We start from the raw sequence: 16,548 nt of genomic DNA, 5'->3' as shown, positions 1-16,548 counted from the left end.
AGCATTGGATAAAAAATATGAGACAGGTACTGTCCTCATGTCAAATTGTCGCACCTATACATCAGCTATATATTGAGTAGTTTGCACACATTCTCAAGTCGTTCAAAATCCCTGACACCTGCAATGCACTTTCTATATCCTTACTTGTCTTTCCAACATACCTTGTAGTCTACTGTATGCAGCTTTCTACAAACTAGCACTGTCCCCCATCCAAAAGGCTCATCTTTCAGAAGTACTTTATCACCTACGCTGTTTCAGTTCTTAATTGCTTGATAACATGATCTGTGCTACTGAAACATGACACATTGTTTCTAATAAATCAACATGAACTTCTTTTGTTTTGGCCATTCACTGCTAATTGATTCAGAAATTACAATGTTTCGGTCACTTGATCTCATCCCCTGAGGACATCTTGATTACTGTTATGTGCACATCCAATATTACCAAGACATGAATAGCAGTTTGTATCTCTTTTATGTAAAGTTGATAAATTGTGGGTTTACTACCTGGTTGCACCTGCTTCATAGACACAGCTGTTTCATATTTGCTCTTTGAAGATTTTAAGAAAATCAGACCTTTTTTTTTCATGAGATGTGAGATAAATGGATAACCTGATCTCCTGTCTGTTTATAGTCTTGAAGTAAAAAGAGCAGAACTAGAAATATGAAGCAAGTGTTTTTTTCATTCTCATATGCTGATATGGCAGCATTGATAATTTCATATTTTAGTACTGTTGTATACGATGCACTGGGATCGGTATAAAACAGAACCTTATTGCTGGTGGAGGTCCTAAGGGTTATTGGTAGATTATTCTTTAGTGTACACAAAGACAAGATCCTAAAAAAGCTACAACAACAACAACACTTTTTGATGTAAACGTTCAGGTTTCCATAGGAACAGCTTATTATTAAAAGGTGATCAAATGTATTCATTTGGGCATAGTTAATCCTTTTAATAAATATACATGTATTTATGTATATATCGTTTGTGTGTGTGTGTGCGTGCGTGTGTGCGTGTGTGTGTGTGTGTGTGTGTGTGTGTGTGTGTGTGTGTGTGTGTGTGTGTGTGTGTGTGTGTGTATTAGTAAATACACAAGTGTCAGGGTTGACTTACTTATAAACAGGTATGGTGTGTAGCTTGCCTGCACCATTATACAAAATACAATTTAAAGCAAAAATGTGTTGAACTATATTTTCAGCTATGTTACATTGTTAATGACATGTGGCCTTTAGTTCAAATAACCGTCATGCAAGCCACTTGAAAGGCAATATCTCTCAACAAGGGAGGGATACGTCCACCCTTTGGCTACATCCACCCTTTTCTCTATTTTCTAACCTGTTTACCAGAGATGTATCTGCCTATCCTGACCATCCACAGCAGCACCTGAAATGAGATCATCTCATTCCTGGGAGCTCTGATTTCTTTACAGTAAACAAAACGCTTCTGAAATCTTTCTCTACTTAGCATATTTCTCACACATTCACTCTTGTCTGTCTTCCAGTCTCATCTACACATTATTCTCCTTTCTAGGTCTGAGTGACAGTACAGATTTATTTATTTATTTGTCACAAAGCAACGTCACGTCGGGAGGGAGATGAGCGAATTTCGCAGTAAGAAAAGTTTTGATTCTGTCTCGAAGGCTGGAAAAAAAAAAAAAAAAAAAAAACTTTTCAACGCACATTCATAAGTCCCTGAGATTTATCCTCAGAGATATCCGAAAATGCTGCGCTTCACGCCTACCTGTACTAGCAGCTGCATGAAGGAGAACACTTGGTTAGAATACTGGATTGTGACGAAAACAAAGAAACATAGCAGGCTACACTTTTAATTTAACATAAGAAGAGTATCGCACTTTAATTTCCTTGTTGAGGTTTTTGGCTCTTTAGGTTGACTGCAGTTCCTGCCCGAGGTCTGGCTTCTTTCCATCCACCCTAAGTCTCTCGGATCCCGGCTGCAAGATTGAAATCGCTGCGCTTTTGGAGTTTGGGAGTTTTGACTCAGGACGCGTGCGTTTATCACCTTCAGTACCGCTCCTTTCTGTGTCCTTTTGGTCTCCTACATGGTTGTAATTGTAGTGTCTGGAAGATGTTAATTTATTTCCCCGCTGGTCCCTGCTTCGTGGAGAGACTTTATCGAAGTTACCGAACTCGCAACTGCTCACTAAGGTGCTTTTGAACCGCAGTTGCTAGAACTACCCAGACGATTTCGGGAGCGCCGAATCCTCCTGAGCCACACCACACAACAGTGCACAGGACGCCACTTTTAAGACGATACAAGAGGTCCCATCTGTTTGAATTGCAGCCCATTATATAGGGTTTTTTTTTTTTTTTTGTCGGCATTTAAGCGTTAAGGACAGGATGCTGCCCCTCTCCAGAACCCAACTTGCGCTTTTTTTCATTCTTTTGTGTCCAGTTAACATCATCGGACTTTGGTGGTGAGTTAATAATAATAAATAATAATAATAATAATATAATAATAATAATATATATATATATATATATATATATATATATATATATATATATATATATATATATATATAATATAATTATATATATGGTCTTTTTTATAAATTTAATTTGTTTATATTTATATTATTTGCTAGACTGTACATGTTTCCTTTGTAGAAAAAAACAAACTGCATGGGGTATGATATAATATTCAGAGGGATTTTTATTTTATTCACACAAATGGTATGACATTATTTGTATTGGTTCAATTTTAATTTTTATTCTATAGCAGCCCATAGCTTTCATTTTTCATCTTTATTGTTAGCATTTTTTATGTACAGTGTGTCGGGCTAACATTTAAAGATATTGAGGTCCTCCCTCTTTGCAGTATTTTTTTTAAGCCATCCCTGAGGTCAACCAAAGGTTGCTAGTGATAGGGTTAATTATGGGGTCCTCCCGCCAGTTAAACGATAGGTGTATAACAGAACATCTGTGTTAGTAATAATCTGTTCACCAACCTAGCGCAAACTGTAACCATTAACATGTTAAAAAAACATTAACCATTAACAAGTTACAAAACATACATGTTGAGTCCTTTTAGAAGTTATTCTCTTTTCTTTTACCAAACACATTTTTACAACAATTTATGCTGCCAAAATAGTCCAAACATCTGTTGCTGTCAGGTAAGGTACACATTTGATTAGCATTTGACAGTAAGGTGCACACTAGTGCCATGCAAATATACCTACATCTGTTAAGTCTGGGTCAGGTCTATTAAGAGGTAAGTCATAGCCTACAGAAAAAGCAATAAGACAGGAGGGGGTCACTGTTGGAATTTTAGGTGGCTCTGGAAGCAATAGATTTGTCATCATAAAACAATTCCCAATTCAACATGGTGGAATCTCAAGTTCTGCAAGGTCAATAAAGGGGGTCTTCTGTCATAAATACTAAGAATAACATCTATAAAACATTTTTTAAAAAAGCATATTTTTTAAACACCACTTTTATTTTTGTTTTACACTAAGATGAATCCATGAAAGTTTGTAAACTTTTTTATGTTCTTCTTATGTTCTTATTTGTTTGCACCCTGTTGTTATTAGGCATCACAACTGTTCATAACAACTTTTCCAAAAGCCTGTACAAGGTGGAGCTTCTTCCCACTGTTATGCAACTGTATCTTGACTTTAAGCCTTACCCAGTAATGACTGTGAATTATGCTTCATGTGTGCCATGGCTTTGGGCCACGGACCACGAAAACTGATCCCAAGCCACTGGTTCTGTTTTTCACAGTGTCGTGACTGTGTACATAATTAACATAGTTTGGGAATTAAATGTGATAGTTTGAGGGTGAAACACAGGGCTACCTATCTGTGACCTCTTTTTGTTTTTTTCTTACATGCCTTGCCTTGATACTATTTACAGCAATGAACATGGACCATGGAGCGACTGGTTTGAAATAACCACATATTTACAGTTCTTATTATAAAAAAGAACTGCAGTATACCATGGTTATAACTGCAGTATACCATGTTGAAACTGGAGACCGTGATTAACATCTGTAATACAGTAAGCAAGGAGAAAGCACAGCAAACTGCAAAATTTGCATGCAAGTGCACTGTGCTATTCTCAGTAATATATCCCTAAATCCAACAAATTGCTGTGATAAAAAATCATTATCTTAAATATCATACTAGTTTTATTAGCAACATACTGTGTGCTACCATATCCATGTGTGTGTAAAATGTGTTTGAATGTTGACTACAAAATGCTGATTCAATTAAGAGGCGCATACATTTTTGGTAATGCATGCTGCTTTTGCAATGTTATGCATCCAAGCGTGTAAAACAATGACCTTGTTTTATTTAATTACATATAGCTACCTTCTCCAAAAACATGTTTACTTGTTTACATGTTTGCTTTTGCGGTTTACGTTTTTATATCTATTAAATAAAATCGCTAAACCCGAATGGTTTGTTATTAGGTTTTGAATCACAGTAACTTCATTTTGCAGCTATGTATCCCATGTGCCCTTCCTAAGCAGTGCTCTTGTAAAAGAACAGATAAGGTACTGACCTGTATCAAAACATGTCCACACACAAAGCACAAAGGCCCCCAGAGTGAACATTCTCTGTTGCCAAACTTGTGACCACAAAAATGTAGTCAATAAACTGTACAATAGATGAAGAGGTGGATAAAGACTCGCTTAATGATATTTTGCAAGAGGTAAGGGCAGAGTAGATTATATGGGAACAGGTATTCCCTTGTCATCTTTCTATTTGTACAGCATTTAAAAAAAAACACACACATGCATACACACACACACACACACACACGCATTCACACAAACACACACACAAATGTTGATTTATAGACCTTGAAATTAAATACGTGACTTCCTATATGATGTGAAATTATAGAAACATAGTTTTGTATTTTGTGAATTGTTTAAATGTACCTATTTGAAAGTAGAGAACAATAGCTGACTATTATGTGATAATGTGCCAGTTTGTTTGCAGTTATAAGAGGAATGTATTTCGGTATCCTTGCTATTGTATTTTTGTATATTCACCTTTGTGAAAAGATCCCAAATTGGAACATGCTGTTCCCTGACTGATTCTCAAATATCCAAGTAAAGATTTTTAAAGAAATATATAAAAATAGAACTACACTTTAGGTATCTGTCAACCACAGTTACAAGTGTAATGTTAAGTGTCATTGGCAGATACTGTATCTGAATACAGTGCACACACGGCTGGATGTCAGTGGGATATATTAGTGTAGGCCGTATGCTTCAAAATATATATGATACCTAATTTCAGTCACTTACAGCATGAGGAAAAGTTCGAATTGAATTAACAAATCCCTTTGGAAATCCCGATGTTATGATTTGTTTTCTGTATTTTTGTGATTCAACGTGAACTGCGAGGATCAGAGATACATTTGCCCACTAAAATGTTCAACTGACAATGCTATTAATTCTAGAATGTTTATACAGCTAGTAAAAAGCCCCCGATGAGGAAGCATTGACTCATATGCACCAAGCGTATTCTTCTCTCAGTCTTATTGTACATTGTTTAGTATCTTGATAAAGTGCACTGTAAACATTTTATGTTTCAGTTCACAATCGTTTTCACATAATCTGTAGCAAACAAGTAAAGTACTGACCTGTTCTGTAGTTGCTCACTGAGTTTTGATAAAAAGTAAACTTGGCAACGAAGAACAATATAAAATGTGTTTTAGGCCCACATGTTGAAGTTTTGCCAGAAAAGCAATGATAATGTTTTGTTTGTGTATTTTACCACTGGAAAATGTTTCATTTTAGTTTAACACTTTGTGACTTTTTACAAAAGGAATAAGCTTTGTAAATGTTCATTATGATACTATGTACAGTAGCTTTTTGACGTGGTTTTCTGGTTGGTAAAAAAAAAAGAAACATTGAGATTTATGAGGTTTAATCAACCAGTGTGCATACAAATGCTGGTCTGCACTGTATATTTGAATGTATATTTTATTTATTTAAAAAAGTCAATTTATAATATATTTTTTGCCTGATGAACTTTTATCATGTGACATGTCCCTAACATAATCTGCTATGGCCACTTAACAGTATTATGCACAGTTGAACATGTAGGGGCCAGTCAATGACTTACCATTTAATAAAGAAAACAGTCACGTAGCATCTTAGAGATAACATATCAATTCAGAACATGTTCTTTCTCCATGTGAAACATTATCAGTAACATTAGTTATATCTATGTGTATGTATCTATCTATCTGTCTACTAACTGGCATATTTGTATTGTGACTGTTCTTTGCCTTGAAGGAATACAAAAGTGAGCCCAGCGGCAATGGTTTAATTAAATGTCTCACCTTGTTATACCCTGTCCTCTGATTGTTAGTACACAGAACAACAGGTACTGTTTAAAACATAATAATAATAATAATAATAATAATAATAATAATAATAATAATAATAATAATAATAATAATAATAATAAAGTGGTGCAATCTAAATTCTGCTATATACTGGTATTTGATATTTTTCCAAATATTCAAGTTTCTATTTTCATAATTAAATTCTGATAAACTTGAAAATCACTAACAGATAAAACAAAACTCTAACAGAACTATATTAGTGTTTGTTTAGATCTCTTATTTAAAAAGCAAATTTGAAAAGCTGTTTTGAATTGCAGTTATTCGTTAACTTAATAATGCTAAACATTTTATATTAATTATTAAGTTCATTAATGTGTACAATAATTGAGAACTGTTGAAGGGACCTATACATAGAAATGGGAAAAAAGGAAGCCCACTGTTTGATTTTAAGCAGTGAGTGTTTATTTACAGTGTGCTGTTTTTTGTTTTATTTTCCAGGGCAGTGGGCAGCCCTCTGGTAATGGACCCCAACAGCATCTGCAGGAAGACGAAACGCTTGGCTGGGAAACAGGCTGAACTGTGCCAGACTGAACCAGAGATAGTCAGTGAGGTGGTGAAGGGGGCAAAGCTGGGGGTTCGGGAGTGCCAGTTCCAGCTTAGATTTAGAAGATGGAACTGCACCAGTCACAACAAATACTTTGGAAAAGTACTACAGCAAGGTAATACATCATAACAAACATAGCCTAATATTATATATCATTACTGCAGCTGCTGTAGAAATGCAATCTACAGAAAGACTCTCATGTCTATCAGTCATGCATACCTTTACACACTCAATCATAAGGACTTTAAATAAACAAAGTCTTTTTCAGTATCTATTCAGCACAATATATTTAAAGTTACATAGAAAAGTACCATATACTGTACAATTAAATTTGACCCATTTTAGGGTTCATCTGAAAATATTAGCCATTGATCTAGCACCAGATAATGCAAAAGTATCCCAACAGGTAACTAAGGACAACTTTACAATGTTTTTGTTACACCAGCTGGATACAGGATTCATTCTTGTTATTGGCTCTGTTTAAGGATGAGGTTAATGATTTGCATTGTTTCATACACCCATTAGCCCACATTGATTTTTTTTCTTCACTGCAATCATTGCATAGGACTAGCCAAAGTGTTTGGAATATCATGCAATGTTTATGAAGATTGCATTCACCACTACAAAGATTGCTTAAGAAGCTCTCTATAAAGATTCTACTTAGAAGGTGTACAAAACAGGGCAACAAGCAGACACGGCTTTGCGATTGTCCCGTTGATACACAGAAACCACATTATATAAAGTACCGAATTACACAAATTCTTCAGCTATAAGCCCAAGCCTACTTCTAGCCAGTCCCAATAACTGTGAATAAGTACTTATCATGGTACTGGTTAAAAGAACCATACACTGGTTTAAACAAGGACAATAACAACCAATGGTGTTGTTTTTACACTTATCCTATCAGTTTTAAAAAACAAAGAAAATAAAAAAACCTGTATTTTATTTGATGTAATACAAAATGTGACCAAACTTGTGAAAGACGCAAACTGCACCAGCTTTTGAACCTGTGTGCGTTCCAGTTGTTTTCTGCACAGCACTGATTTGTGAGAAAACAAATTTGCACTTGTTTGCTCTTGTTTGGCATCATATTGCAACTTTACTATTCTGCACTAAATTAGCTCCTTGAAGTATTGGACTACTGTTGTTTTATAACCCTTTGAAGTAACTGATAGAGTCCTTACTTGTTATGTACTGTACAGTTATTTTGCTGAAGTGCTGAGATTTTTCTTTTTTTTTTTAATGCAATCCAAACTTCATTAAAAACCACGACTGTATGTTTTACAAGCTGAGCATCATAATGGGGGTGATTTAATGATAGTTAAACATAAATGGTAAACACTTGCAAGGCAGTGTTCAGAAGAACCTCTCATCATGGGGGCTGAGTGCATGTAGCTGTTGGTTAAACACATTGTCAGTAGCCTCTGGCTACAAAACACCAGTGTGCTAAATTGTCTCTTAAGTACATCAGCTGAATTCCTGACTCTGTGTTAGTTGTCTGGTCTTCAAATGCCTTCAAATCTTTTTTTTTTAACCAACAACAGTTTATTGATTTCTTAAGAAATTCCTGTTTTTAACAAATACTAACTCAGATCCTCAAATCACAATGTATAGAAGTGGTGGCTATGTTTGGTAATTCTATGTACTTAGATTAACTCTACTAAGGACTAGATTATAAAGGTAACATATACATGCCAGCTTTAGGCATTGTGCAGCAACCACCCTATTCTTTTCAATGTAGTGTAACTATTAATCCAGCACAAAAGAGTAATGATTCATATTTTCATTAGTCTTGTTGACTGTTGCCATTTTGAACATCCACATCCATGGCTAATACATCTCCCTTCATTTACCAAAAGGCTATTTTAATTTTTATATAAACCTGTTGTTTTTCTCACCCTGGGGTTTAGCTGGCTGAATTTTGCCGAAAGCCTTGTTTACTGCTTGTTTACAGCCTTGTTGCCTGTGTTGTAATGAACTAATTAAATTAGGCAATGTGTGGTTCTAAGTGGAAAAAAAGCATGCATGTCTGTATGAAGTTATTTAGAATGACCTTAAGTATTAATTTTGCTATCAAGGTAGCTGTATATGTCTGTGTTGCTGTCAGTAACCCTCTACCATCCACTTCAGAATGTGAATGAGTTTAATGTGAATTAGTTGTTGAACAGGGTTCATAGAAAATAAATTAAAGACAAAAGATTGCTCTCCCATTCAGATGTACCATCCAGTTTATCCAGATCAATACCCCAAACTTGAGTAACTTCCAAGGGCTAAACACAAAATACCACTAGATTCCCTTCCGATTAATTCAGGATACCAATCGTCATCATGCTTTTGAAGCTGGACTGTCTCGGCCCACAATTTGAGAACACCTGCCATAGAGCATACTTTCTGAGTTGGTTAAGTCTTATCTCAGAAATTGATTATTTTTGTGCGAAACCACTCTGTTTTCTTTTTATCCTAATTGAAAACAAACTGCATATGTATTATCTGTGGAATAATATACTTCTCTTGTTTTTGTTCCCATACGTGCTTTTAGTTTGTACTACAGAAAGTTGATTTATAATTGTTTAATAATGATGCCAGGGCTTGAGTTTGGAGAGGCTCACAAAGCACTATACCCGGATTGTATTATGCCAACTGCCCAAGGTGCTGGGGGTAGAGTAATGGTTTGGGAATGCTTTTAGGCATAGGAAGGTTGTGCCAATGCCAGTGTGAATCCGAGAAGCTCAGTTTCATCCATGAATTACTCAGTTTTCACATGACGGACAAAGATGTGCATATCTTGCCAATGGTTCTAGGAGCACAGTGTACTGTAGAATTCCCACAATAAAATAACTTGAGTTAAGAAAGAAACACAACACAGAATTTAACACTGAAAGGGGATTTGGATTAGCTCTGGAACTGAGCAGACACATTGTGAATAAATATATTCAGTCATAAGTACTGTATTTGTCGCAAATTAACAGAATGTTTTCAAAATAATAATTAAAAAAAAAACTTAATGTGTGGAATAGTTCACCGGGTGGGTATGTGAGAAATAGTTACAGCACATGCTGCATCAGTCTTCATGTTAGTCCATATCTTATGCTTTAAGACTTACTAAGTGGTTCTCCTTGATTCTACGTAAAATTTACTTCAGCATTAAGGGCTATCCTGAGTTTTGAGGTCATCCAAATTACTGTGACATTTATTTGCAAATAAATACTAATCAGATGTAAACATGCTTCATTCTTTAGACAATAATGCTACAGTGAAAAGGAGAACCATTGTTTGCACTGTGGCATTGAGTAGGGAGTATACAGAGTGGGCCCCATGTTAATACAGTGGACTTGAGGAATGCAACAGGATCCTTTTTGTAAAGAACAAAAGTGAATGCTCTAAGAGAACAATATAAAACTGCCATATAAATCATGACTGTCTTCCTAAACAATATAAAAAGTAATATCTAGGTTTTAGTACCTGTACCTTCCAAATGCAGTATATGCTCTTTTTTTCTGTAATATGTATATTATACATCATTGGCTTTACATGCTGTGAAGATTTTTGTATTTAAAAAAATGATTATTTGATTTTTCTTATAGAAACCCCTTCTGGCAACTGCTTAATTTGGCAGGTCCAGACAGAGGCTGCTGGTAAAATGTGTTTGGAATTTGTGTCCTGAAGGTAAAAGAAAGGGGGGAGTTGAAATCAAGAGGGATTTTAATTCTGCTATTTCATAACCACCCACTCACCTCACTTGAAATATATATATATATATATTATATAGATATATATATATATAATTATATATATATATTATATATATATATATATACATATACACACACACACACATTTTGGAGTGTGTCGCATAAAAACTGGCATTGGAAACCTTATCCAAGTATTGCCTAAATATGAAGTTAACCAATTCCTTCCCAGGGAAAAGAAAGAAAACTAATCTTCATCATTGTTCCTTTGCACCGTGTTTGCGCAGAGTGTGAGATTAGATGACTCACAGGCTCTATGGCGACCACACACACACATGCAGTAAAATGGGCAGGGTTAAATGCATGGATACATAATGGTTCTAAGTGGATACCAGAAATTATCAATGAGCGAAGGATGACATAAGCAAACAGGGACAAAGTCTGAGTTGTTTATGTCTTTATTCACAAACTAATTGTTTTATTAACTGTTCCTCCCACATGTAATTAACCATTTACTTATGACTATAGATTTTATTACATAATATATTAAACATTGCTGTTGTTGTGGGGAGCTCTAAATTCAAGGACATGCAAAGCCATTTTTTTGTGTTATTACTGCTGCAGTCTGACCTTTGAAAGATGTAAGCTTTAAATAATTCTACGCTTTGAATTTCCCACAGGTATAGTATAAATGATGTCACTGGAACATAGAGATGTGTATCTGAATAGAACATGAAGGAGTAAAACATATAACAGATAATATAGAAACTGTCCAAGAGCTATTCAAGAGACCCCTGATTATCAGGAGGCTTCCTTCAACATGCACAACACAGCAAACCTTACATAACAACACAGAGAAGTAAGAACAGAATTGCACAACCGCAATTTGGTTTTAAGGCGGTTTTAAGGCATCTAAACTATAAATACATACAGTATATGCCAGCCTTTTCAATACACACTACATTAACGGTGTGTCACAGTGCTGGTCAAATTTTCATTACATTACAATGGGGGTTCAGACTCTTTGGATTGCTGGAATAAATGATTATCTATAAAAAGCATTTTACATCTGTAAAACAAAATGTAATGAAATGTAGACCATTGCTCCTGTGTATAGAACAGTTATTTTAAGAAAAGCAATTGTGGCCAGTGTTTATTGCAAGCATTTCACATTTTTTAACAGTAAGTATTTGTCATGATTATTATCCATGTCACATGTATTTTACTGTCTACAATAGCAGATGTAAAAAGTGCACTGTAAATGTGTATGATCAAATAATTATTTCTGAGATCTTTTCACTTCTCCTGTACCTCAAATAATCGCTACATAGCTCATCAACAAATAGATTACTTTCTGAAGAACTTATGCCATTTCCAATCTCTAATCTAGTATTTTCCCTCTTCTAGATATCCGGGAGACTGCTTTTGTCTATGCAATTACGTCTGCTGGAGTGACACACACAGTGACGCAAGCATGCAGTATGGGGGAACTTTTACAATGTGGCTGTGAGGCAAAACGGAGTCGGGCTCCTCCTCTCCCTACAGCCAGACCTGGGACTGATGGCTCTAAATGGGAGTGGGGAGGCTGTGGGGATGATGTGGAGTTTGGGTATGAAAAATCCAAGCAATTCATGGACGCAAAAAGGAAAAAGGGAAAAAGTGACATCAGAACTTTGATTGATCTTCACAATAATGAAGCCGGCCGACTGGTATGTATTGTAAAGTCATTCTGTTTTGTTATTTTGGTTGTTCTTTTGCTTTTTTTTTAAAATGTGTTTTCTTGTTATGAACTGAACTCATGGTATGTAGACCATGTCATTGACATAAACTGCAGGGGACTTGTTTTCAAAACGTTTTCTCCTGTTTTTTGAAAGGAGAAAAAAATCACATTAATGTTATAAAATGTGATTTAAAAAAATGCTGAAAAGAACTTGAAATATATAACAGTTGTTTATTTTTAATTTTGTAAAATGTACAGGTGTTTTTACCTCTTTCAATAAACAGGAGTGCTGAAAAAGTGGCCCATACAGTCAGAAAAACATGGACATTCCTCAAAAGCAAAACCAAATGGAAGCTAGTAGTTTTATTTAAATCAGGAATGATGTGATGGCTAGGCTTGGAACGTATAAAACAAGTGTCTCTGAAATACTGAGGTGGTAAAATTAAGTACATTTGTGTTTGTTTAAAAAAAAAAAAAAAAAACAATAAAAACAACTCCCAAAATCTAGTTTTAAAAAAATAGAATCAATAAAATAAGAACAAAATAACTATGTATCTGTTGAAAAAAAGTATGAATGCTGTAACAGTAATAATGTTAGATAATTATTTATTACATTTGTTATAGCAACTCCCAGCAGAGGGTAGCATATTGAACAGTTTGGTGGCATGGGTGTCAATAATACGTGTGAAGAATTTCATTATTTTAGCCAGGCTCAGAAAGAAGACGAAACATCAGTTTAAATGGGTTGCCATTCAATAACAAAGGAAAATTGAAGATACAGTGATCATCTCTTTGAGAGTTGCCTGGGTAGCAGCACGATAGTCACTGGAGAAAAGCCACTCATCATGTATACAAAACAAAAGGCCAAGTCACTGTGCCACCAGCACTGACCTGCCGATAATAATGTAGCAACAAGTCAAAGAGATTTATTAAAGTAATTATGCCTGAGGCTGAGGCCATATTACTTACAAAAAGTAAATATATAGATTGCAAACCGGCTAGTGTATGTGTAATAAGTAAAGACCTTTTGCTGAAAATCATTCCTGGTAGAAGACGTTAGTCCACCTATATATCACACCCCCCATCCCCATCACAAACATTATATCCATGACGGCTGTACTGATGAGAACATTGAATTTGTTACCTACAATCTTCTTGTACTTGGAAAATACCAGTATTTGTTACACTATCATCTGCGTAGCATCTCATTCATCCTCATCTTCTTGATTACCACCATGTCTTTAAACTCTAAAGCACATGTTTTATTGTTTGCAAAGAACACACAACCATCATTTATTTTACAATCACTTTTTCCAAGCATTTAAATAAATGCCCCCTGGTCATTCTCCTTCTAGAATTACAGAGGGTTTTTACAGCAGTACAGTATTTCTGCAAGAAGCTGGAGAGACGTCATCGGTATCATAGGTGATATAGGTTACGCATAAACCTTTTAAAATAAGTTGTCAAGGAATAAAACATGTATAAAATATATACGTGCATTTAGTGGAGCAGCAGGTTAATTTTTATTGAAAGGAATGGCATTTTAGTAAAAGGCTTCTTGTGCTACCAATTACATTTTTTATGTTTATGAAACATAATATCATATACAGTACCTATCAAACAATAATGCATAGATTATAACACATAAGAACCTAGGAAAAAGTATTCTAGTGATTTAAATACAGGACTGAACAAGCACTGGAGGTAGAGTTTCTGTCTGGTCCCTACTGCATGCTTGACTGAAGTTCTAATTATACTTAATACTAATAAACTACCCGGTATTCACCTTTGCTTACCCTTTGTCAGTATCCCTTTATCACTTTTTGAAATGCCGCCACACAGCTTAAGTCCTGTTTAGTGAGGGGTCAGATTCAGGTAAGCAGGCAGGTGTGGGGTGTGGTGGTGATGTAGATAGATTTTGATAGATTGCTAAGTATTTTCCACTGAACCTACACACAGATCCTTTTAAATAAAAATAAGAAGTGAATGACCCTCTTTTATGTTTGATCATAACATATTTTAATTAAAATGCTGGTAGAGATAAGGATGTTACATTAATCATGGACTAATTATCAAAAATGTATATCTAAGTGATTCTTGCCGTCAAGCATTCTAAACTTTGAGATTGCTCAAGGGCAATGGGGTCGGGGGGGGGGGGGGGGGGGGGGGGGGGGGGTCTTTCTCTGTAGTGTCTGCTTTTATCTCACCAATCTATCTTTGTCTCTAACTACAGGCTGTGAAGAATTATATGAGAACTGAATGTAAATGTCACGGGCTGTCTGGTTCTTGCACTCTCAGAACTTGCTGGAAAAAGATGCCTCATTTTCGTGAGGTGGGTGATCGCCTCCTGGAAAGATTTAACGGAGCTTCTCAGGTGATGGGAGGCAATGATGGCAAAACCCTCATCCCCGTGGGGCAAAATATCAAACCACCAGACAAGCAAGATCTCATCTATTCAGCAGAATCTCCAGACTTTTGTTTGCCAAACAGAAAGACTGGCTCCCTGGGCACCAGGGGGAGGATGTGTAACAGCACAGCCATGGACATCAGCGGATGTGACTTGCTTTGCTGTGATCGGGGCTACAGGGATGAGACTGTGGTCTTTGAAGAGAACTGCTTGTGCAGATTTCATTGGTGCTGCGTAGTGCAGTGCAAACAATGTTCCGTCAGAAAGGAATTGAGCTTGTGCTTATAATACTCTGACCAGAATTACGGTGATTAAAAGAATGGGACTTTCAGACCCCAATAAGAAAGGTTTTTTTAAAACCACTCATAAACAAGTGAGAAAAACTGAATATGGACCCCTTTATAAAGTTATGGAGAAGGGAAGCTGCTTATGTGCTACATATTAGGTAATACTGAAAAATTATATTTACCTTCAAGGCAACAAAATAATAATACTCCCCGAGTGGCCAGATTGTGGGTGTAAAGAAAGTTTTTTGTTTGTTTGTTTGTTTGTTTTTAATAAGTTTCTTTTTTAATATTTGCAAGCTGAATGAGATTTAAAAAAAAAGAAGAAAAATTTAAACAACATATGCAATGTTGTAAATTAATCTTCTAAGAGTTGTAAAAAATATGTAACACTGTTCTATTTATAACAATTTAAACATATAGCCACACATATTGAGAACATGTCTGATGTTTCCCTTGTGTTTTAAAGCACTTTGTATAAGGAACATTTTTTTGTTTTGTTTTGTTTTGTTTTTTTTTGTAAGTGTTTAATCTATGAATCCAAGACGAAATAAAAAATGTCTTGGTGTAATAAGTTAACAAATTAAGAAATTAACAAAAGGACTGCATCATACAGCATATGCTACCTTTTATTTCTTTTGAGAAAATGTTATCATATATACATACTGTGTTGTACATGTGTATATTTATGCTAGTACATTATGTATGGGGTTTATGATGCACTTTGATAACATATTCAAATAGAATTATTTGTGTTTTACTACATAATATTACAATTTTGGAAAACATGATTGTGCCTTTATTTGAACTCTCCCCTAAAATAATAAATACACATAATAATAATAATAATAATAATAATAATAATAATAATAATAATAATAATATAATAATAATAATAATAATAATAATATATATTTTGAAGGTTTCTGCTAAGAAAAGGGAGCTGCTTTTCAGCTACCAGCTAGTAATAAACATTTCAAATAGATTATACATCAACACTGTTCATATAGCAATGGGTTCTTGTGGCAAAATGGTTTGCAGTGTGCATGTGTAGAGGTGATGCAGTGTTCAAGAGAATGACAAACAACAAAGTCACTTGACAACAGTAAATAATAATGAGAACTGGCAATACACAACGAAGTGTATTGCTCCGTCAAATGCACAAGGTTCAGTCCCGTTATAATAAACACAGTGTTAAGCGACAGCTCCAGATCGTGTTAGCTGTCTAACAAGAACAAACAAGTATTATTAGACACGACAAACAAACAAAACACTCACTGTTAGCTAACAGTTTTTACTGTCTTGGTTTGCTCTTAACCATAACAAAAGGAACAGATCACCTAGTCACACCCCCTTTTGTATCATCAGTCACGCCCACTGGTTATCGAGTGCAGCCGTTTCTCCTCCAATCCCTGGTTGCCACATCACTTCCCTTCTGGGGCGATGACTTGATGTACCATAGCTCTGCCCCCTTTCTAGATGTCCGACTTCCACCTAACCCTTGGAATGAATTGTCCG

The 16,548-nt window shown here is 35.4% G+C and overlaps 1 protein-coding gene across 1 annotated transcript; it reads left to right on the top strand.

The window, feature by feature from the left end:
- Positions 1-1,364: 1,364 nt before the first annotated feature.
- Positions 1,365-15,874, top strand: LOC121321402 (protein Wnt-6-like). Its single transcript, XM_041260330.1, has 4 exons — positions 1,365-2,434; positions 6,825-7,045; positions 12,027-12,328; positions 14,573-15,874. The coding sequence occupies exons 1-4, from the start codon at positions 2,358-2,360 to the stop codon at positions 15,032-15,034; spliced, it is 1,062 nt and encodes a 353-aa protein (XP_041116264.1). The 5' UTR covers positions 1,365-2,357; the 3' UTR covers positions 15,035-15,874.
- The last annotated feature ends 674 nt before the right edge of the window (positions 15,875-16,548 follow it).

This window comes from Polyodon spathula, chromosome 10, assembly GCF_017654505.1.
Source record: "Polyodon spathula isolate WHYD16114869_AA chromosome 10, ASM1765450v1, whole genome shotgun sequence".
Classification (NCBI taxonomy): domain Eukaryota; kingdom Metazoa; phylum Chordata; class Actinopteri; order Acipenseriformes; family Polyodontidae; genus Polyodon; species Polyodon spathula.
Note: the sequence above shows the minus strand (reverse complement) of the source record. Positions and strands in the feature narration are given on the sequence as shown.

Excerpts from the sequence above, each read along its gene's own strand:
- LOC121321402 (XM_041260330.1), top strand. The coding sequence starts at position 2,358 with ATGCTGCCCCTCTCCAGAACCCAACTTGCGCTTTTTTTCATTCTTTTG. Across the intron at positions 2,435-6,824 it reads AACATCATCGGACTTTGGTG|GGCAGTGGGCAGCCCTCTGG; the intron begins GTGAGTTAATAA and ends TTTATTTTCCAG. Across the intron at positions 12,329-14,572 it reads ATAATGAAGCCGGCCGACTG|GCTGTGAAGAATTATATGAG; the intron begins GTATGTATTGTA and ends CTCTAACTACAG.